Source organism: Pagrus pagrus (genome assembly GCF_965226575.1).
Source record: "Pagrus pagrus genome assembly, chromosome: 8".
Taxonomy (NCBI): domain Eukaryota; kingdom Metazoa; phylum Chordata; class Actinopteri; order Spariformes; family Sparidae; genus Pagrus; species Pagrus pagrus.
In genome coordinates, this window is record NC_140192.1 from 10343234 (window position 1) to 10364695 (window position 21462).

Below are 21462 nucleotides of genomic sequence, written 5' to 3' on the forward strand. Positions count from 1 at the left end.
TAAAAGTACAGAAATATATTTTCTTTACATATATAGATCTAATATATTAACATTCCATCATTATCTCATTATTTGTGTCACTATAACGCTGTTGTGGCGATATTTTCACCCTGTAATCACATATTACACTCACATAAAGAGCTGACAGGCTAATGTTTGAAATCATCCTCATTTGTATTGAAGTATATATTAAATAATGTAGTAACAATTTATTATAGAATAAATCAAATAATACTCTTGACAAATATAGGGATTATTGCCATTTTTATCTTGTAAAAATAAATGTTACTGTAACAAATGCTACTTTAAGTTACAAAAGTAAAAGTACTCATAATGCAGAGTGGTTACTGTCATCATATTTGGATCATTACTACTGATGTGTTAATATGTAGACACTATTTTAATGCTTATGTTGGTCAATGTGGAGACAATTTGATCTGCTTCATATACTTCTTGTAGTTTAATCTGTATGTAATGGATCACGTTTTACAAACTGATTGTATATTTTGTAAAATTGCAGAATTAATTTGAAGAAACGAGTAACTAAAAAGTATATTGCTCTCTCAAAAGTAAGCAAAGGTAAGTAGATGTATAAAATGTCATCAAAATAGTACCTCAATATTTAACTTAATGGTAATGGAGTAAATGTATTTTAACATTGGATCTAAGTGCAACAAAACTGTTGTAAATGCAAATCCCAACTACAAACAAAATGATGTCATGTCTTGAAAACTGATGTCTTGAAGTAAACATGCACGCTCAAGCCAGAGAGCAGGGACTGTAAAGCCAGCAACCAGAAAATATTTTTACTATAAATTAGGATCCAGGTCACTGGTAGTCGGTGGTGTGGGTAACAAAGTGCTGTAAAGTGTTTTGCACTGAGATCCTAGAGCAGAAACAGGCAACAGGGGGCAGGGTGGCTGTGAGAGAGACACCATTCACCCTATTACAAGCCACTGTTTCATCAAAATGATTTTTATTTTAAGGTAAAACAGTCACATAATGTTACTCTACATGAAAAGAGCAGATAAAGGTTCATGTGTCCCGACGCTCTGTGACCCTGGAAATGCTGGACCCTTAACAACTCAAAATGTCTTTATATATTACATCATTTATCACTTCATGACCTGCATTTTGTATAAGAAGATTTAATGAAAATGACAATCTAATAAAAATTTGGAAACATGATTTTTAAAAAATATTCTCTCTTTATCTGTGATTGGTGCGACTTGTTCTTCTGCTGTAAAACAGCATGACTTATCCCAAATCTTCAGCAACAGAAACCCACAACTCTGCTTAACTGTTCCTTCATCAGCTGCAAGACGACGATATAGTAAATGGCGTAATTAGACTTATCAATATGTGGGTCAGGGTCATCTTATCTGCAGGAAAATCCACCTCCTGAAAATATTCCAGTAAATCAAGTGTGTTTTATTGTAGTTCAGTATCACTCAGTATGAAGTCCAGCTTCATTACTGACATGGAGGGTGTGGGGAATACTACACAATCATGCAGAGTGTAGCCTAATGTTTATACTGCAAAGGGACTCTACAGTACATATTCACCATGACCTGTGTAGTTTGTCTCCCAGTCGATTCAATTCTCCCATCTAGCCGGCAGGTGGCTGAGGTGTTTGGTGATTAAAGAGCATGAAGCTGTGAAACCTTAATGGTAGCGTTATGTTAAGTTGTTTTGACATTACTGCGAGAGTCACACAATCACATCATACTGAAAAGAACATATCTGACAAAATAAAGTGTTTTAACATCTTTATTTTTGGTAAATTTTTCTGTTTCCTCACCTCTCCTCTGCACCAGGACTTCCTCTGGTTTGGACCCAGGAACTGCCAAAACAGTCTTCACCTGTTCAGAATCCTTTTATGGTCAAGTTCCTGGGGGAATGTGCCAAGTGTGGTATGGATGAAGGGGTGGTTGGGGAGTTTTGGAAGAAAAGGGCTATACTGAGTGGTTTAAAATGATGTTTTCTGTCTGGAAGAAATGTACTGATGTTTTAAACTGGTGACTTAAAGATGTTTTATATCAGATGATAGATAAAGCACTGATATAAGCTAATGGTTAGTTCATTGATTGGCCGATTGTCATCCCCTGGAGTAGGAGGAGTTTCTGCTGATATAAGCAGGAGGTTGGAGTGGCTTGCGAGAGTCAGTCAGAGTCAGAGGTTAAAAGCTGCAGGGTCCCCAACTTAAAGGGGAAATAGCCTGGTAAAGAGTTTTTCCTCGTTCTTAGTTTTTCGCTTTTCCATTTGACACTTTCCAATTTATTCTTTCTTAATTTTTTCACACTTAAAAAGCCTCATTGTTGCCTCCAACACTCAACCAACCTTACACCATCTCTTTATTTCTTTTCCAATACTTCTAGTCCAGTATGATTCATTTTGACTGAGCCGCATGAGCTGCTGTCTTTGACTGGATAAGGCCAAGATGTCACACCCACAGTGCTTTGGTACACTTCAACTAACTGTCATCCATCTGTCCCTCAGAAACAAGAGTCATGATCTGCTATAGGACTCCCACTGAGTGACAAATGCTAACATCCTACTACTGCCACCCTCCTGTCAGTTTATCAGCTCGGAAATGTGACAGCAGATCCCACACTGACAGCTTGGCGCAGCCCTTGGACAACATTGGTAACGATGACTTTGTCACCTTACAAACACTTGCTCAACTTGTGTGGGATTCGCATCTTACACTTTCATCCCTCTTTCTCTGCCTGGTCTGTCTCTCACTCTTTCCCTCACTCCACAAATACCAATGTCAGTACCTCACTTTGATGATGGATTATATTATGAATCATTCCCCCTCTACATTTATTAATTTCTCATTTATAGTCTTCTTTTTGTCTTTGCTAGTGCAAAAAGACGTGATGCAATTCATGACCACAGGGTGGCAGGATGGCTACATTGCTGGGTCACAGTGACAGTAAGCGTGGATGCCTTTGTGCCGTTCAGAGTCAGAAATTCAATGCAGAGTCAAAACCTTTCAGCAGTGCTTTGTGTTTCAGTGAAAGACTTGGTCCGTAAGCCTGTGTCAATGTGCAAAATGTCCATTTTCTTGGCTTTGGTACATAGTTTGAATTGTCTTGTTCAAAGTGTGAATCTACAAAATCTAAATTAATGATTATAAGAGCAGCGTTATATTTGACATGTTGACAATGCATAATTAAAAAGCCTGTATGGGTCCATACAGTTCATACGGTGTAATTCATGTCTCTTGAATGTGCTCCTACGCTGTTTTGCTGTGAAGCTCCAGAAATGTTTTGTCGACTACAAAAATTCACCCGACTTTCCATCAGCGGCAGGGAGGTGAGTAGATTAATGACTGAATTTTCATGTTTAAAGTCTTTCTTCAAAAACTGAACAGTCCTAGATAAAGGGAAGAACATTAATTTTTAATTCAGTAGATAATTAAATGGTGCTCTGATACAAAAGTACTTCCTCTCATGAAAACATATGAACACTGTTTTACTTTTTTGTGTACTGCAGCCTGATGGTGATGGTTACCTCTGGGTTAATTGACAAAACCTGTCATTGTTGGAGCCCTACAGTATGTTGGAAAATTGATATATGAGTTAACATTCAGAGCAGCTGTTGCCAGAAGGAGCAGGGGCAACTTAATATCATTGAACTTATTGCACTGTCCAAGGAAATGTACAAAAACATAAGGCATGTTGAATTTATTTCCCCTGCACCTACAAGTGAAAAATGCAAACAAATACACACAAATAATATTACAATACAAACACAGCATCCTGTATTCTCAAACCTGTGTGTGAAACAGACACTCGGAATAACAGACGCAGTGCAAAAGGACAAGTTATCCCTAAAGCAAAGCCTCGAAAAAATTTCCTCTGATCAATCTGGAACAATTGTTTCATGAGGAAAGTTCTGTTTTCACTGAGGCCTGCATGACTTCCAACACTGCTACTTTTGCAGATGACACATCTTAAACATTATGCGTGATGTTGTGAGGTACACTAAGAGACAAACGTGCCAGATTTGATGGACCAGATATTGTTTCTACGCCTTTTAGCAGAGTCTCCCGACAGCTACAGAGACAATATTAATATAGAGAAGCAGAGGGACAACGTACAGGGAGCGTCCGGTTCAGACATGCACAACATGCAGCTGTTGTGTGTGCATGCAGGACAACTATGTTCATCATATTAGCAATACAGAAAACAAATTCTCATTATTCAAATGCTACATTTTCTTAACCTTCAAAAGACTTCTTCTTCTTTTTTCTTTTTTTTTTAGAATAAAGTTAAACAGATTTCTTGCAATACAAGAGCCATGGATGCAAAACTAGAGAGACGAAAAAAAAGAAAACATTTAAAATCTATATTCACAGCATGACAATTCAAATTCATCAATCATATGATATGTGTGGAGACACTATATACAAAAATAAGATAAATACAGTATCTGATGAAATAAATAGCATGTAAATAACGATCATACTGTCACTCAAGCAAAGCTACATCTCAGAGAGTGCAAAAAAACTGTCCCAGCCTACATCCAAGAGTTACACACTGGGACCTGACTACACACGTCAGTATCTGACAATTTGTAAAAGCAGAAGAAATCAAACTGCACATAAATGCCGCAAAAGCTTTGGGTCAGTAGAGGTTATAACGATGTTTAAACACTAGAGGGAGATATTTGCTGACGATAAGATGCTGCACTGACTTTACTGTGTTTACACTAACATGCTACTGTTCAGTCCAGATGACCTATATTCTGAAAAAAGAAAGAGTGAAACTACAGTCCGATTCTAACAGGAAATCTTAAGATATATATGTCTAACTTCATGTGTGTGAATTGGCAATCATGGGGAAAGACCTACACTAGTGGAAGGCACTGATAAAGTTTTAAAATTTTGTATCATTCATGTGGACATTTGTTTTTGTTTTTTTAAAAAAAGAGCTCTTCATTCTCATGGGAAGTCTTCAGGCAAAGACTGACTGAAGACAAATACAGAATCAGTTGTTTTATCAATGGAAAAATAAGCCACTTCGTCAAAATATATCAAATTTTCATGTGTTTCATTTTAGAGTCTCTCTACATTATATTTGAAGGCTTAAAGGCATTTTTTGCCATTCCCAGCCCACTGAGGATGCATAGTGGCTTAGAGAGTCACTCTAGGTAAAGAGTGAAGCATGCTAAGCTGAAGGTCGGGGGGGGAAGGTTGAAGGCCATTTAGACAGTTACATCTCAAGCTGAAATCATGCAAGTTTTACGCAGTGACCATCGCGACAGAAAGCATTTTCGGGGCTCTTGCTCCGGGGACATGGCACGGAAATGCACAGGCAACAGAACACAGACAACAGCACAGAGACACGAGCACAGACATCTCTCTGTCACACTATCTGTATATGCTACATCTCTGTTTTGTCCTTCCACACATGCTCCAACCCTTTCCTGCACTCTCAGGCTCGTCTGAGGAAGTGTGATGTCGTGCGCACCACACTCTCGACCAGGGAAAGATGAGCACACACAGAGACCTCCATGCAATGCAACCAAAGCCTTTTCCATCTTGTTCTCCGTGAAGACAACCAGTCCTCAGAAATCCTCTCTCATGCTCCCTCAGTCTCTTGTAAACCTCTCATGCTTCTTCCTCTCTCACTTCAGTCTTTAGCGCTCTTTATTACCATTCCATGCTGCTCTTAAAAACTTCCCAAATTTCTCTTGTTTGATGAGATTACGTGGGCGCGTTGCCCTTGGAGGGGGGTTAGGGTCCAGGTTAGGCAGGCTCCCACTGGCCGCGAACAGCTGTAACTCAGGCAGGAAGCCTGGGCTCGATCTTCAGCGAGAGATCATAGAGTGTGTCTTCATCCATGATCAGAGTCTTATCCAGAAGGTACTGGGTCACCTGGACGGAACAAATGTCTGTATTTACATCTGCAGGGTTCATTTTCAGATTTTGCATTGAAAGGCAAGATGTTTGATATATTTTAGCAACTAGATGATGATGACACAGACATTTCTGTTGGATTTTTCTTGTAGCAGAAACGGAGGGTTGTCGATTGACTATGGCTTCTGCTCGGCCACGATTTTAGCTCCAAAAGGTCTCACATATATCATTTGCAAAGCACTTTGTAGCTATAGTTTTTATTAATAAAGGAAAAATCAACATGTTGGACAGGAGGGTTACCTTGGCTTGATGCTCTATTCTGTACGGAGTCTGCTGGAACTGTCGGATCTCTCTGATGATGTGTGATATCTAAAGAAAATGTCAAATTTAAGATGATAATTAAAGTACAGTGTACATGTTCAGATGATTTATGCATTTGTTCTATGCATGCATGTGCCTACCATCCTCATTTTGGAGAAGTTAACGAGACCTTCCTCGGTAAAATTGGGCGTTCCCTCCTCAATAAAGGCCAGGTCTGTTAGATACATTCCCAGGTACGGCACACATGGAGGGTTGCAGCTGGAGGAAGATGAAGTGAAGTGTGAAGGAATAATGTGCAAAGCAAAGTGTCAATAAAAGCATGTTTATTGATAGAATTTGATATATGGGCAAAGTCTTACTTTTTCAGAGTCTCCCTCAGATTTTTAAACCTTCCCTCAGAGGACACAGTCTTCTGCAGTTTGTCCATCAGGGCTTTAGTCTGGACAAGACCACAAACACACGTTTGAAACAATTCAAAAGGGATATCATGATGAACATGGGACAGACAAGACAGTTGCATTAACCCAAGATCCTCTTACTCTTAAGAAAAGATCGTCATAATAAAATGACAAAATCAAATTTGCTTGAGTCGTGAATAGGCAGCATGGCCTGTTGGAGAGACAGACTGTCTGGTTGTTGGATCATTATGGCTTTAATTGATTTAGCGCTCATCGGAATTAAGCTAAGTGCAGAAACTGAACATTACGGGTAAATGTCTTTCAGCCTTGTATTTCTCTGAACTTTCAAATAACACCAATTCTATGAGGACAGACAGAAGACGGGGACAAAAGAGCTTTCTTCTAACCGTCTTTAGTGAAGACAAACTTTATATACACTTGTTTTAAAGTTTAATACTGAAGTTTTACAAACAACAAGGACTCAAAGGACACATATCATGCTCATTTTCAGCTTTGGGTTACTACTGGAATAGGTTTACGTGCTTTAATGCTCAAAAAACACTGAAGGAAAAGGAAACAAATGAAAAAGCATAACAGGTCTCCTTTAATATAATTAATGGTTAATAAATCCACCTGTTTGCTGACTTTAGCCCAGGTCTTCTTCAAACGGTAGATTGCACTGCGATTGAGTGCAGACGTGATCTCTAGTACTCCGTTGTAGTTGTTGAGACAGCGGCAGATGTCAGCCACAGCGACCCACTTCTCTATGGAGCTGGACCTCGAGCCCACATCGGTGTGGGTCATAATCTGTGATGCCACCAGGTTACTCATCTTCAAAAGGTGAAGGAAAGAGAATATTAAAGGACACGTGCTGGACATTTGCATGAGAGTCAGGAGTTGAAAAGAAGTGCTTCCTTACGTCATTAAAGTGTTGACTAGTCTTCATGATGTACGGCGTCCGTTCTGTCTTATCAACCTTCATCCAGCCCTGGCCCAGGAACTCTCTGAGAGAGGGAGGCAGGAGGCATGTGATGAGTTTAAAATGAGATCACACACACTAAAATATAACATAACGATCTCACAAGATATAAGTTACATGACAAAGGTGTGACTCAAGGATATAATCACATCCCTAGTGGGGTTTAAAAGAATTTCTTGAACTAATCAAACAACATGAGTGAAGAAAAAGGTGTCTCGTTAAAGATAGCGAGAAATGAAGAACTGAACTAGGCATGTATGACATTATTGTTGGATGAAATGAAGTATAAAGATTTGAGAAACGACAAAACAGATTAGATGTGAAACAGTGAGGCTTTTAACCTGTTTTACTGATTTTTTTTACTGCTGCATGATGTGTAATTGAATGGTTTTGTAGGTTTTTGGAATAAAAACACATTTGCACCTTAGAAAAACCATCATGTATAGTTGAATTACTCCTTAAGTGGCATCCACCGTACCTAACCAACAGTAGAGGAAAAGTGGGTGCTAATGAGTGAAAAAATGTTTCAAAATTCATTATCAAAGCGTTAAATGACTAAATTTACAGAGCAAAGAATCTGAAATTTAATTACAGACGTTTTATATAAAGTGAAAACTCAGTGTTGTAAAGTTGAAATGCCATCAGTTTGCCTCGTTGTCCTTATAAAAGCATACGTTCCCGAAGGAGCTGCTGAGGGAAACTGTGGTGATTAACTGCTCTCATCATAAACGGTATCCATAACAGTGATTCAGTTGAGTTTTGCCTGAAGCGGATCACAGTGTGAGAGTTATCACGAGAGTACTGACTCATAAGGAATGCTCCTGAAGACGATGTGGTCAAGCAGAGTGATCTGCTCGGCCAGCTCCATCGCTGACAGGGACTCAAAACACTCTGCCTTAGGACAGTCGGCCTGAACACACAGACAGAGACAAACACAAGTATAAACAAACACATTTTCAAAAATAAGTAGAAATAAATATCTAATAAAAGCTGGCTATGATGAATATGACAGTTGGCAGTCCCCTGGAGAAGAGGGTGAATTTAGCCGTCTGACTGGAGGACAGATGTTTGTGTGTTCTGACCATTGTGTTCTGGCTTATCACTTCTTACAACATGTGTCTGTCTGTGATTCCCAGTCATTATCAAGCCAAAGCAATTAACAAGGAAGTTTTCATCTCTGGGAACTGGCAAAGGAGGGTAAATAATAAGTATTTGGGATAAGTGTGTGTTAATGTGTTAGTACTTCAGGGGCCCTTGCTTCATATAACCAGGTCATCCCGTCGAGAAACACACAAACATCCAAAAATCAAATTAAAAGCTGTATCGCTCAGCCAGTCTGCAATAACATAATAATCGTAATAATGAAAATAATACGAGAGGTCGTTATGCAGCTTCTCTTCTCTGCAGTTTAATAACTAGAGCAAATTAACTCGATTTTAAATCATGTGGGGAGATTTATTACAGACATAAAAACACGCCATTTATACTTAAAGTTGGATGGAGCTTTTTGCTTTTTGAGCTTTTTTCTTGTGTCGGGCAGGTCAACAATAATGCCACACAGAGCGAAAACAACTGAGTGATCAGAATCTAAAGTATCATATTGGACCTAGTTAAATGTTTAGTTGGTAAAGGAAAAAAGCTGGAGTACTTGATGGATAAAACAAAGTGTTTGAGTTATATATGATACAAGTGTATGTTTATTTATATTTAAATACTGAATTAAAGGGGACTGTTGCGCTTTGGCGGAGGTATGCGCTCTACTGAGTGCCATTCTAGCTTTGTTGACGTGGTAGTGCATATTGTGCACTGAGAAATGTATATAACAAAATCAAAAATTATAACAATATGTTGTTACAATGACTCATTATTGTTATGAGCATTCGAGCATTTTGTGTGCTGCAGTTTTCCCACCATCTGTAAGATGTCCTCTATCCTCAGCTGGGCATCATCCTGCTCGTCTTGAGAAAGGGCACTGGAGTACATGATACACAACATAATATATTCAGCAGAGTTAAACAGAACAGAGAAGAGAAGAATAACATTATTATATTAAGATTATACTCAGATGCTTCATACATATACTGTATGTTTGTGTTTGTGATTGTGTGTTTGTGTGTGTGTGTGTGTGTGTGTGTGTGTGTGTGTGTATGCGCTGTACCTTAGTATGTTGGCAGTAGCTTTTCTCTCCTGAGGCAAAAGGTCTGGATCTCTGAGCACCTCCTCCAGGAGACAGATCACCGACATCTTGAGCTCCCCGTTCATCTCAAAGTCCTACACACAAACACAAATGAACTTTGATACTTGATCTGCAAACTCTAAGAAGTTTAAACAAACTAAATAAACAAACTCTCTCAATTTCTGTGACTGAATAAACTGAATAAACAAACCTTAGAAGACCTTAAAGGACAACACAGTCTCATTCCTTCCAGTCATACCTTCTTTTCCTCTTTTTTTTTTTCTCCTTTCACTCCTGCCTCCAATTTAACTCCTGTTCAAAGGTCGGTCTTAACAAGCTCTTTGTTTTCTGGCCCCTCAAAGAAAAATGTGAGTGGGTGTGTGTGTGTGTGTTTGTGCTTGCCTCGGCGTTAATAAGCCGACTAAAGCTGGCCGGTCATCACAGCGTTTTGTGTTATTAAAGCCAAATACATAAAGCAGATCGATACAGCTGGACCTCTAAGCAGGGAGTCAGGCAATTACCGTGATATTCAGTTCATTAGAGGCAACGGCTGGCTGCTTAGCAGAAGAGTAGGTAGGTGGACTGAAGCAGGCTTAGCTGGTCGTCCAATTGACATGGCAACAATATTTGGTGTGTTTGTTTGTGTGCATATGGCTGTTTACTTGCTCAAATGAGAGTTGCAAAGCAGAGAGAGAACGCATCAGACACCTGCTTTAATGAGACCACAGACTTGATCATCCCAGAGGACCACACACACACACACACACACACACACACACACACACACAGTGGTGGGTGCAGACAGACCTGTGAGTGTTTGGAGACCCAGTGACGCAGCACGTTGAGAACTCTGTTAGTTGCAGCTCGGCGGATGATGAAATCTTTATCACAAGTTCTTTCAGAGTTTGTAAACACTGGAGGAAAAAATCAAACCAAAAGGGAAACAGAGAGATAGAGGGAGGAAGTGTCACAGAACATCTGACCCGAGTCCTTCACAAAGAAGTCCGTTGTCCAGCAGCTTTAAACAACTTACCAAAATCGTTCAAATGCGTGTATAGACAACCAAGAGAGATGGGGAAGGTCTCATTTCTCATGTTGCATTACAATACTCATATATGGCCAGTAGAAAAGTGATTAATACATTGTCACGAAGAGCTCCTTTAAAGATCTTTCAAAAAAGCATTTGCAGCATTTACAGTTCAGGATGACTAAAATTCACTTTTTTGCAATTTGGGTGGAGATGAAGCAAAATTCCTGCAAACTGAAACATTTTATTGTGTGTGTGTGTGTGTGTGTGTGTGTGTGTGTGTGTGTGTTACCTGGTGGTGAACCATGGCCTGCCGCTGCTGTAGCGATAGCAAAGGCTGAAGCAGGAGAGACAGGGCAGCGTGAGTTCTCCCCTGACTGGACTGCAAACACACAAGCACGTAATTATCATTAATGACAACAATACTGTTATCATTTTCATTGTCGAGGGGGGCGAGGTGGCAACAAGGGAATAAAAGTTCCCTTTGATTTCATGTGAACATAATAAAATGTGATTACAATGGTCACAAATGACTAAAGCTGTTATATTAATTAAAATAGTAAATATTAATAGCAACCAGCATTTTTGTGTCAACCTAATTAACAACTAAGTACATGTTGATTTCATTGCTAACCTTTTGGTGAAATATCCATATTAGTATGTTAATGTACAAAAAATTTAAAGTTTGCCTTATTATACATAATTTAAATTGCCTTAAACACAAAGGCAGACTATTGAAAACATAATCTCTGTAGTTTTGGGGAAGACATTGTATTCAGAAGGGAGAGATCTTCATTGACTGACTTTTCTATGTGTGTGAGAAGCATAAATACACAGCAGAAAACAGATAATCACATAGAAATACAGCCTCAAGTCACTGACATGCTGAACAGGACTAATATTATCACATGGCCTTTGTGTTTGCTGAAATATGCGGTAGAATTTACTTTACAAATTACGATATGAAGGATTCACACAGCATTAAGTTCACCGACGACCTCCGCAGTTATTACAAATGACTCCGGGTCCCCAGGTACTACTTGTCCTGTGTGAAATGTAATCATCTTTTATGATATGTCCTATCATCCACATTGTCATTGTTATTACAGGCACAATGCAGACCATAAATACACTTCTGATAGTTGGCAATATTTTCATAACAGCCATGCAGGAATCCTCACTGTGTTCATATCAGTAATGAAGATCTCACTTCATGGAAAACAATCCCAAAACTCAATATCTGCCTCCAGGGTCGGGGATCTTTGCAGAGTTGTCAGTGGGCACAGCTCTGCCCACTGTGAGGGCCCCTGGAAATGACACTGCCGCCTAGTTATGAGTCATACACCACACAAATACTCACACACACACACACACACACACACACACACACATTGTTACCTCCAGGCTGTCTGTAGCGGAGATGTCGAGGTGTGGAAGGGGAGCGACACGGAGACATGTCTCCTGCTTCACTGCTCTGAGGAGACTCAGGGATGATTTTCTCCAGTGACACCGACTCCAGCACAGCTAGACAGGAGGAGACGAGAAGGACAAGATGATGATGATGATGATGATGATGATGATGATGTTGACGATGATGATGGTCATTACTGTTGCCGCTCTACTGGAGAGGGGAACTTTATCATACTTAAGTTCACAGCCGTGGAGACATCTCTCATTAACACCAGTAGATAGCAACAAGACAAGTATTTGTTCCCTGCGCATTTTCTCATGTGTGAGCAGCTGTATTCATATACGCAATGTCTAAGATTAGCTTTGATTTCTCTGGATGGAAAATACGTATTTAACCTTTGCATGTGCAACTGGAGGGATGGAACACAGTTTTCTCAAAAAATTCCCCCATTGGAGGCATCAGATTTCTACTCTTATGTAGTCAGGGTTTTCCTTTAATTTGTCACCTGCTGTATTTGACCCTTAGCACAGTTAACATCACACTGTGCCTGATTGTTAATGCTTTTGACTTCTGTATCCTGGTGTTTTGCTTTGAAAATCACGTTGTTCCATTCAAATTCATTTGTATATCACTTGAAAGACAGAGAGGTTTCACCTGATGACTCCTGAACATATGTTCAGAATGTCACACTTGCATTGTTTTTAGTGACAGGCTAAGAAAAAAGGTCAAGATCATCAGACAAACATCTATGTCTAATATGCAAATAGCCATATGTACATGGATGCATATAAACACATAGATAGTCTGCCTGATTAAGAGCTAAAGAAGCTGAGACACAGTATGCAGAGGAGGTGAGAATGGCTCGTTGGTACGAGTGCTAATGGCTTTTTGTCTCTTAGTGAGCTGTTAGCAGCTGTCACACGCGCACACGCTAATGCACACACTTTTACACACACACATACTGTACACATGCTAATGAGGATCTGTAGCTTGCCCTCGCTGTGCTGCTTCAGATGCCCCTACTCTCTACGCAGTCTGAGAGCGCTGTTTAACACCACAATTAGAAGATCTGTGCATGTGTGGTGGGAAGTCAGCTTAGCTGACTCAAGCACACAAATTGAAGGAGATAATGATGTCCCACCAGGCGCCCGTTCTGCTCTCACAGGGGACACTTCACACTGTGTCATTTGATGAGCGACCTCCAGCTCTTTGTAAGCCAATAAGGCTCTATAAGTCGACATTGAGTCAGAGAGAATATATAGTTTATATTTACAGAAAAAACTGCACGTTACTAAGGTGCACATGGCAATAAGTGAAGCATTGTGTGGAAGCACAGTACAAGAATTTAATCATCTGCCAGTGGTTTACTGTTACAGGCCCCAAAAATGATTAAAATCATTAAAGTTTTGTTTCATTTAACCCTTCTGATGCACCTCCAAAACATTTGGAGAAGAAGGATAAGTTCACCCAAAAATGATAATTCGATCATGACCTACTTGCCCCCATGCAGATGGAAAGTCTGGGGAATTTTCTTATTTCAGCAAAACATTTCTGAAGCTTGCAGCATTCTCCTAAACTGAAGTAGATGGGGACTGCTCTTAAAATGTCAAATTTTCTAAATAATGAATTAAAATGGTTCCATACAGCTCATCCAGCGTTATCCAAGTCTTCGACAATACCCAAGACTGATTTGAAAAGATGTGATTTACTCCTTTGAGTGCTTTTAGCTTAGCAGCTACAGTGAAGATTTCTGCTACTAAAAGTGTGTAAAAATGTCTTTTCAAAGCAACTTGGGATCTCGGGGCTTCTGAAGACTTGGATTACAACGGATGAACTGTACAGAGTAATTTTTTTGTTTTTTGCCGTTGATTATGTTTTGTGGACTGAGAAACGTAACTTAAATTCCTGGTTTATAAATCAAATTTTAGCTATTACTAGACTATATTTTTAAGTTAGAGTTTTTGTATTGCTATAAGTTAATGTTAAGCATTTAATAGTATGATATCAAAAAGTATTGCTTTGGCACCATACCAAAGCTCAGGTAATTGCATCAGCACCAAAAAAACTGCACAGATAATTGTTTATGTGGACACATACTTCTGCGGATGCTCCGTCTCATTTTGCCACAAAACGGGTCGATCTTGGGCACATCCTCCCCCTCTGCGGTCGAGCAGGGACTCTGATCCGGGGACGAGGGAATGGAAGGAGCTTGGTCTTGCAGTGGCTTTGAGTTGTTGGGTGGGGGAGAGGTGGAAGAGGGAGGAGGAGGAGGAGAGGTGGCAGTCGGAGTCGGGGTCTGAGGCGTTGGGGTTGGGGGTGTGTGGGCAGATGTGGGGCTGCTGGTAGCAGACTGGGAAGTGTTATGGTTGATGCCGGAGTTTGACAGAGGACTTGTTAGGTCGAGGCCTCCGACTCGGGCAGTGATGGGGGAGTGGAGGGAGAGCTTTCGTGTTCGGACTGGGGAGGAGGTGCGGGACGGGATGGAGAGGGGAGGTGGAGAGGAGAACTTGCGGCAGAGACGAGGAGATTTGTCGTTCATGTGCTCACCACCTCTGTTGTTCTGATTGGTGGCAAAGAACAGCTCCAAGGACCTGAAAGGGAGTTGAAGAAATGTTAGCAAAATCAGAGGATGTCTGATAAAGTAATAAGCAACCAGAGAAGAGCTTATCTATCTATATGACTCGAACTGTAAATCAATAGAAAAAGTATTTTGTCAAAATAGTTATCCAGTATTGGAGACATATATGTCCGGCTTCGTGTCAAAACAAAATGGCATACTGTGCATTCAGGATTCATAAACAACAGAAGAAGAGCAGAAAACTGTGACTCAGAAGATTTTTAGATTTTGCAGCATACTGAGGACCTCAAGGCATTCGATGTTACATTTGAGGCATTAGCTAAAGTACCTATCCAGAGTGAGTGGGCACATACAGTGCAGTCATAAAGTATTCGAACAGTGACACAATTTCTATCGTGTTGTTTCAGTATTGCAGCAGATAGAAATGAAAAATAAAAACTTTCAGCTTTTAGGGTGTTTACATCCACATAAGATGAACAGTAGTAGAGTAGTTTTAGAGCTTTTTTTGTCTTGCATTTTTGTCTTTAAATCTAAATGAAAAAGGGGAGTCCTGAACTAAATCCTCTCAGATCGGTAGCTGTGGTCTAATATGCATCAATTGTGGGGGTCCTTAACATGAGAAAGTTTCGGAGCCCCTCCATTAGAAAAATCTGATATCAACTTTGGGGGGACAACTACATGAAACTTTTTCGAGAGCAATTCCTGCAGATGACACCATAAGCAATGCTGTAACTCTGTCACTCTGCCAGCTACAGAAAACTTTGACATTGACAACTCCTCTCACTGGCTCGAACTCAAACAGCTGCATTGGTTGACATGGCTAGCACCTGCTCGCTTACACAATAGCAACCTGTAATTCAGTGCAGCAGAAATAAATACTGGTATGATTATTTATGCGTTTAACTGTGTTGTGTGGAATGATATATTTTGGGGGGGACAAATAATATTTTTCCAAGGCTGTGGAGGTTGTGTCCCCCCCGGACCCCCACAGGGATTTACGCCCATGGACACATCTTAACATTAAATAAAGACAGCCACCTAATTTCAGTCAAACTGAGCATGTGTTGAAGAAGGTTTATATGGCAAATCCTCCTTCATTTCCTTCCGTGTTACTCCTATTTACAAAATAAATGTAATAAGGGTTTAAATAACCCATTCCTCCTTTTGCTAACATTCTGCTGCACTGATCTAAAATTGTGGGTCTATTCATAAAAAAGATTTAGACTAGCCTAAAACTGTTCAGCAAATATTTATGTGAACACCCTTAAAAACCCCTAAAGCTGAAATTTACTGCCTATGAATTTAGTAGATTATGTGCCTAAAACAGGAACATCATTTACAACAAAAATGTTTCTGCCTCCAAGATAGAAATAGAAAATGATCTCTTTTTTGCAGATTACATTTGCAGCATTTAAACACCTTATTTACTCGGCAATAAAAAGTGCAAGAGCTTTAATCAACGAGCATTTTGGTTACCAATTTTTCAATATGCACTGAGCTACATCAAGGGAGGAGTAATCATGCATAGATGAACACAGCCATCGTTTATTCACACAAGCCTGTTATTCAGCAGGAAATAGAAGAACAAATTGCATCCCAGATTGAAAGACGAGAGGGAGAAATGAAAGGAGGCCGGAGGAAGGAAAGATACATGAAAAGCAGAGAGGGGGAACGCAGAAGAAATGTGAAGCAAGCAGCGGAAAAAGAGGAAGCAAGCAGCGGAAGATGCTTAATAGGAGGATATAAAACAGACTGAAGAGGAATGAAAAAAGAGATCAATATAGTAACGGAGAGAAAAACAGCCCTGAGGAAGTGATGCTCCAGTGAGAAAACATGCTACGGACCAGCTGCAGAGTGTAAGATACATGTAAATATTTCCCTGCGCCCATTCCTGTTAAACTGGTGAAATTTCACCCCTGTGGTTTGTTGCTGTCGATGAAAAATCATGCATCAGTAGAGTCAGACCAAGACCAGAGGAGAGAAAGACCAGGCAGGAAAAGTTGGAAAGAGTCAGAAGGAGGACAGAGAGAGAAGAGTTGGTTACTTGGACTGATCCATGGCTATCTTCTTGATCTTCAGACTGTAGTCGGGACAGATGGATGAGATGGACAGACGGTCAAATGAGTGGTACTGCGCCCTGTAGTTGGAGGGGGACATGAAGAGACAGGGAGGGTGGAGGAAAACACAGAAACATGATTGGATGGGTGTGATGGTTGTAATGAGACATGGAAATGCAAGTAGGACATGTGAGCGAACATAGAACATGGTTTGAGGGTAGAAGACGATGAAAGGATGACAAATGCATCTCTTGGTGAAGGAAAGGTGTGTTTGAGGGGGAGGGGAGGCAGCGTGTGTGTGAGTAAGAGAAGAGCATCATGTGTTTAGTCCCAGATATTGACACACCACAAGGGAGAAAAATCTAGAGCAAGAAAACAGATGCAGAGAGCTGTGTGTAAAGGGATTTCGGGGGGGCATTTCAGTTACAGGTTCAAGGATGCTCAGACCAGAATGTCCCCCAAAGTTTCAATCTAATCATTTGCAAGAGTGGAAATTGCAGCACTCAAGTCCAAGATGACATATGAAAGATATAATACACAAAGCACACAGCGAAACGGCTCTGTGAGGTGTGTTAGCGTCATGCCGTTAGCTGATGGGGATAGATGTTGAGATATTTCACTCGATAATTAAAGGTCCCATATTGTAGAAAGTGACATTAGCTTTTGTACTATAAAGTAGATCTAGGTGCTGTATAAATATTATAAAAATATCAAAACAGAGATAAATACACACACACACAGAAACTGCCTTCAAACGAGCCCTCAGGAGCCCTCAACTGTACAGTCACCACCCTCAGCCACGCCCCAACATGGCTGTGGTTGCAAAAACATGCAGGGCTACGGTTGGCAGTGCCTTCTCAGGCCTGTGAGAGCCGACCAATCAGAGCAGACTGGGCTCCTTAAAGAGACAGGAGCCAAAACTGATGATTAAGACGGAGGGTGAATTACGGCATGTAAACATTTTCTAGCAGACACCCACAATAAAAACAACTAAATGTCTGTAAAAATATGAGTGGCAATCCATCCATTAATTGTTGTGATATTTCAGTCTGGGCCAAAGTTATAAACTAAATGAAACATCTAATGCTGCCATCCCTGGACCCCAACAGCACAGCTTAAAGCACCACAACAGTAAACTATTGAAATACAATAAATCATGTTTTGTTTATAAACCTCCTCTTGTACAGGCTCTCTGGTGGATGACGGAGAAAAAAAAAAGTGTAAATGTTTCACTAGAAGGGCATTCGGCTGGCTCAACTGCCCACCTGGAGCGACTTTGAGGGCAAAAATGAAGCATATCCTGTTTAAGCAAATGTTTGAGAAAGGGGACTTTCCCCCACACTATCCTTCCTGCACACCTCTGGTCTCTGGATGAGTCCTCCTTGCGACAGGTCATGGTGAGTTATGCTTTACATACAGACCTGCCCCTGGGCTGAGGAAAAGACACAGCTTTGCCAGTAGGAAATCTAAGTTAAGTAAAGCCAAGGGAGAAATGAAAACACACACATTCTTATGCAGCCAGAGACCTAATAAGAGAGAGAGAGCATGAATAAAGCAGAGAGAGAGAGAGAGAAACTCCTCATCTGACACACAGTATAATCCCATGGTTTTGCCAAAAACCTTGTCGGAGCAGCTGTTGAGCTAGCTTGCGCATAAAGGTTAGTATGTAATACAGCCAGTATGTATTCAACCCTGTCTACAGAGGTGGGAGCTGCATGCCAGGTCCGAAACATTGACCACATCTGACTACATCATTCAGAGAATTTAAAAGAAGAGCGGGGAGTGTGTGTGCATCTATGTTTGTGAATGTTGCTGCATTGTATGACCTGATCGGTATGGAGGAGAAGGGCTTCTTGTAGATGTCGGCCAGTTTGTCCATGACCACCGTTGCCGTGGTGAAAATCCTGTACGTGTGCAGGAAGGTGTTGAGGAAGTCGATGGAGAGGAAGCGCAGGTCGGTCAGCCTCTCCAGCAGCCGCTCCACGCTGGCGTAGCGGATCTGGGGGACCTTGCAGGAGTTGAGGGTCTTGCTGAAGCAAATGTCAACATCATCTTTATGGAGACGCACATCGGATCTGATGGATATACACACACACACATACACACAAAACACATAACCAAGCATGGGTGACTGCTGGGCTGCTAAGTAAGGCAAAGGTTATGAAAGTAACTGAGTGAACAGCCAAGGAAAAGAGGGAAATTAATCAAAAACAATTCATATCATCCAAAGAAGGAAGCTTAAAAAAGAGTGCAACAGCATGAGTAAATATAAAAAAATCATAATACATAACATACAACCTAACAATTTACTGTACATCAACACAAGTGTTACATATCCACCCAGGTATGCTACATCATAAACTGTTACAGCACTGGCATGAAGACATTCCTCTTCGCAAACACAAACGTACTTACTTGATCATATGAGGCACAGTCACTTTAGAGTTCTCCTCAAATACGCTGGTCATCAAGCCATTACACCGGATATTATCTATACACTACAGAGACAGGGCGAGAAGGAGGATAAGTCATGAGAGGCATCTTTACATACAGTACATACCACTACAGAGGGATCTATTTTTCCTGCTTGTCATAGTGTAATTGTAGAACACAAACATAGATCATGGGGTATATTGGTTTCCACATCACACTCGTGTACGCTGAATATTGGACCAGGATTGGCTTCCAAACTATTGCCACAAGTCATGCTCATAGGTCGGCATCTTAAAATCAGATTTTCTATGAGCACAGAGGAAAATGTACACACAGTGAATGTGGAAACTTCCTTCTTGTGTCAAACTCTGCACATACATCATTCTTTAAGGTGAAGCTCAAAATGACTGGTTGATAGAGAATTAATAAAAAGAAGCCATTTAAAACTTAAATATATATTTTTTTGTCCGATAAGAATTAACGCAGTCTGCCATGCTTATATGGCACTACTCTGTTTGTGAAGCACTGAGGCAGTGAGCTGAACTCACCTCTGGGGAGCTGCACCCGTGTCTGTGTTTACTTATCACTAAGCCTTCTCAATACCCGGTGGAGACATGCGCTCGCTATTTGGAGGTTCTTGTTATTCTGTGTTTGTCTGGGTGTGTGTTTGTGTGTCACCTGGCTAATATCACTGGTCCACGCTGCCTTCTCCTGCCGCGACGGTGCCAGTAACACCACGGTGAACGAAGGCAAGTCTGACGGCTCCACAACAAGCTTAAAGTCCAGCTGACCAAACACCTGACCACCAGCTTTAGCTGCGTGAGAGAGGAGAAAAGAAAGAGCTTCTTACATCTCAACAGCCCTCTTAATGGTGATGATGGTAAAAACATACATACATACACACACACACAGGGTTAATTAAGCTGACCTGCTATCTCCAGTCTACACCCCCTGAGGCTTAAGTGTAAAGGTGTGTGTTGGAGGGAAGTGTGATTGCCTCAGGGCTTGTGTTTGTGTGGCTGAACGGGCGTTTCATCAATCTCCCTATTTGCAAAATGAATCCTCGGGAAAAAAAAAAAAGAATAATGGACCTGTTATGTCAAAAGATCAAAACCTGACATTTACAGGGGTGAGCATCTGATATTTAAAGGGAAGTAATTTCTGGACACTTATCATCTGACACCTAATTAACCTTCAGGAGTGCTGAAGGGCCTAAATGAGCCAATAAGAGCTGCCTGCGTGTCGACCAACAGCAGCACCGCTTCATTGATGTGGTGAACTTACACTCTTCGTCGCTGGCATCTGGCTCCTCTATGAGTGTGCAGTCGATCAGGGACAAAACTCCACCTTGCTGCAAGAGTTTCATAAAAAAAATATTAACATCTTTTTATTGGCATTCTGGTTAAAAATTGCAATCGATTCGGAAATTAATTCCTTCTCTGAGATTGACTTATGCTACCGAGCTTGAGAGGTCCTCACCTTGAGAAGGTGCAGTTTCCCACCGGAGCTGCGTGTGCAGACTAGGAAGTGTTTGGTGAAGAGGAAGCACTGCCTTTCCCCTTCCTTCTTTAGAGAGAGGGAGCCCAGACGGACCTTGCTTAGCTTCCCTCGCTCGACCGACGGCAGCTGGATCAGAGAGCCTGAGGAGCAGGACGGGCACAGGATTACATTACATTTCATTAAGCTCACACAGAGCCGAGGGCTGTGTTTACTAAGCAGACACAAAAGCAACATTGCAGAACATTTCTGCACAAATGTATTTTGTGTGTGCACCTGGCAGATATGAGGACATTGAGAAATGATTAAAATGGGCAAATTCAGTGTCAAAAGCTATTTCTGCTTGAAGCAATAAAAACAGAGAGGAACCTTTGATCAAGAGAAGACTGCACTGGAAAAAACTGGTGTTAGCATTTCATCTCCAGACCTGTGACTCCACTGAGGAACACTCAGTCCACTTTCTGCACCTTATATGGAAAACTGACTTTAACTTTATCTGTGTCTCAGCAATGTTGACAATCAGGAGGTCAGATAGCTCGTTAGGGTGAGCACACTGTGGCACCTAATAAACACTGGTACAGATATGGGTCTAGTGTCTTTCTCAAGAGCAACATTAACAAGATTTTCAGGTCTTGGGCCATAGCCTTTAAACAACTGTGTTTCCAACCACTTGTTTCTTGAAGCGATTCCTGATAAATACAGTGAAAATTCAAGCA

At 40.8% G+C, this 21462-nt stretch overlaps 1 protein-coding gene across 2 annotated transcripts in view; it reads right to left on the reverse strand.

Moving 5' to 3' along the window:
• Positions 1-3677: 3677 nt before the first annotated feature.
• Positions 3678-21462, reverse strand: part of LOC311261178 (ras-specific guanine nucleotide-releasing factor 2) — a 43873-nt gene continuing 26088 nt past the window's right edge. Inside the window, exons 11-28 of one of the 2 annotated variants that reach the window (XM_084359642.1) lie at positions 20729-20889; positions 20534-20600; positions 19928-20064; positions 19232-19314; positions 18643-18846; positions 14279-14772; positions 12169-12294; positions 11063-11152; positions 10551-10657; positions 9726-9838; positions 9479-9539; positions 8374-8477; positions 7508-7592; positions 7222-7419; positions 6550-6629; positions 6331-6448; positions 6170-6238; positions 3678-5887 (exon numbers count right to left, since the gene is read on the reverse strand). In XM_084359642.1, the coding sequence (XP_084215768.1) occupies positions 5795-5887; positions 6170-6238; positions 6331-6448; positions 6550-6629; positions 7222-7419; positions 7508-7592; positions 8374-8477; positions 9479-9539; positions 9726-9838; positions 10551-10657; positions 11063-11152; positions 12169-12294; positions 14279-14772; positions 18643-18846; positions 19232-19314; positions 19928-20064; positions 20534-20600; positions 20729-20889 (2390 nt within the window). In that variant the 3' untranslated portion in view covers positions 3678-5794. Of the gene's footprint in view, positions 5888-6169; positions 6239-6330; positions 6449-6549; positions 6630-7221; positions 7420-7507; positions 7593-8373; positions 8478-9478; positions 9540-9725; positions 9839-10550; positions 10658-11062; positions 11153-12168; positions 12295-14278; positions 14773-18642; positions 18892-19231; positions 19315-19927; positions 20065-20533; positions 20601-20728; positions 20890-21462 lie in introns of both variants that reach the window. The other variant, XM_084359641.1, reaches the window with a different exon arrangement.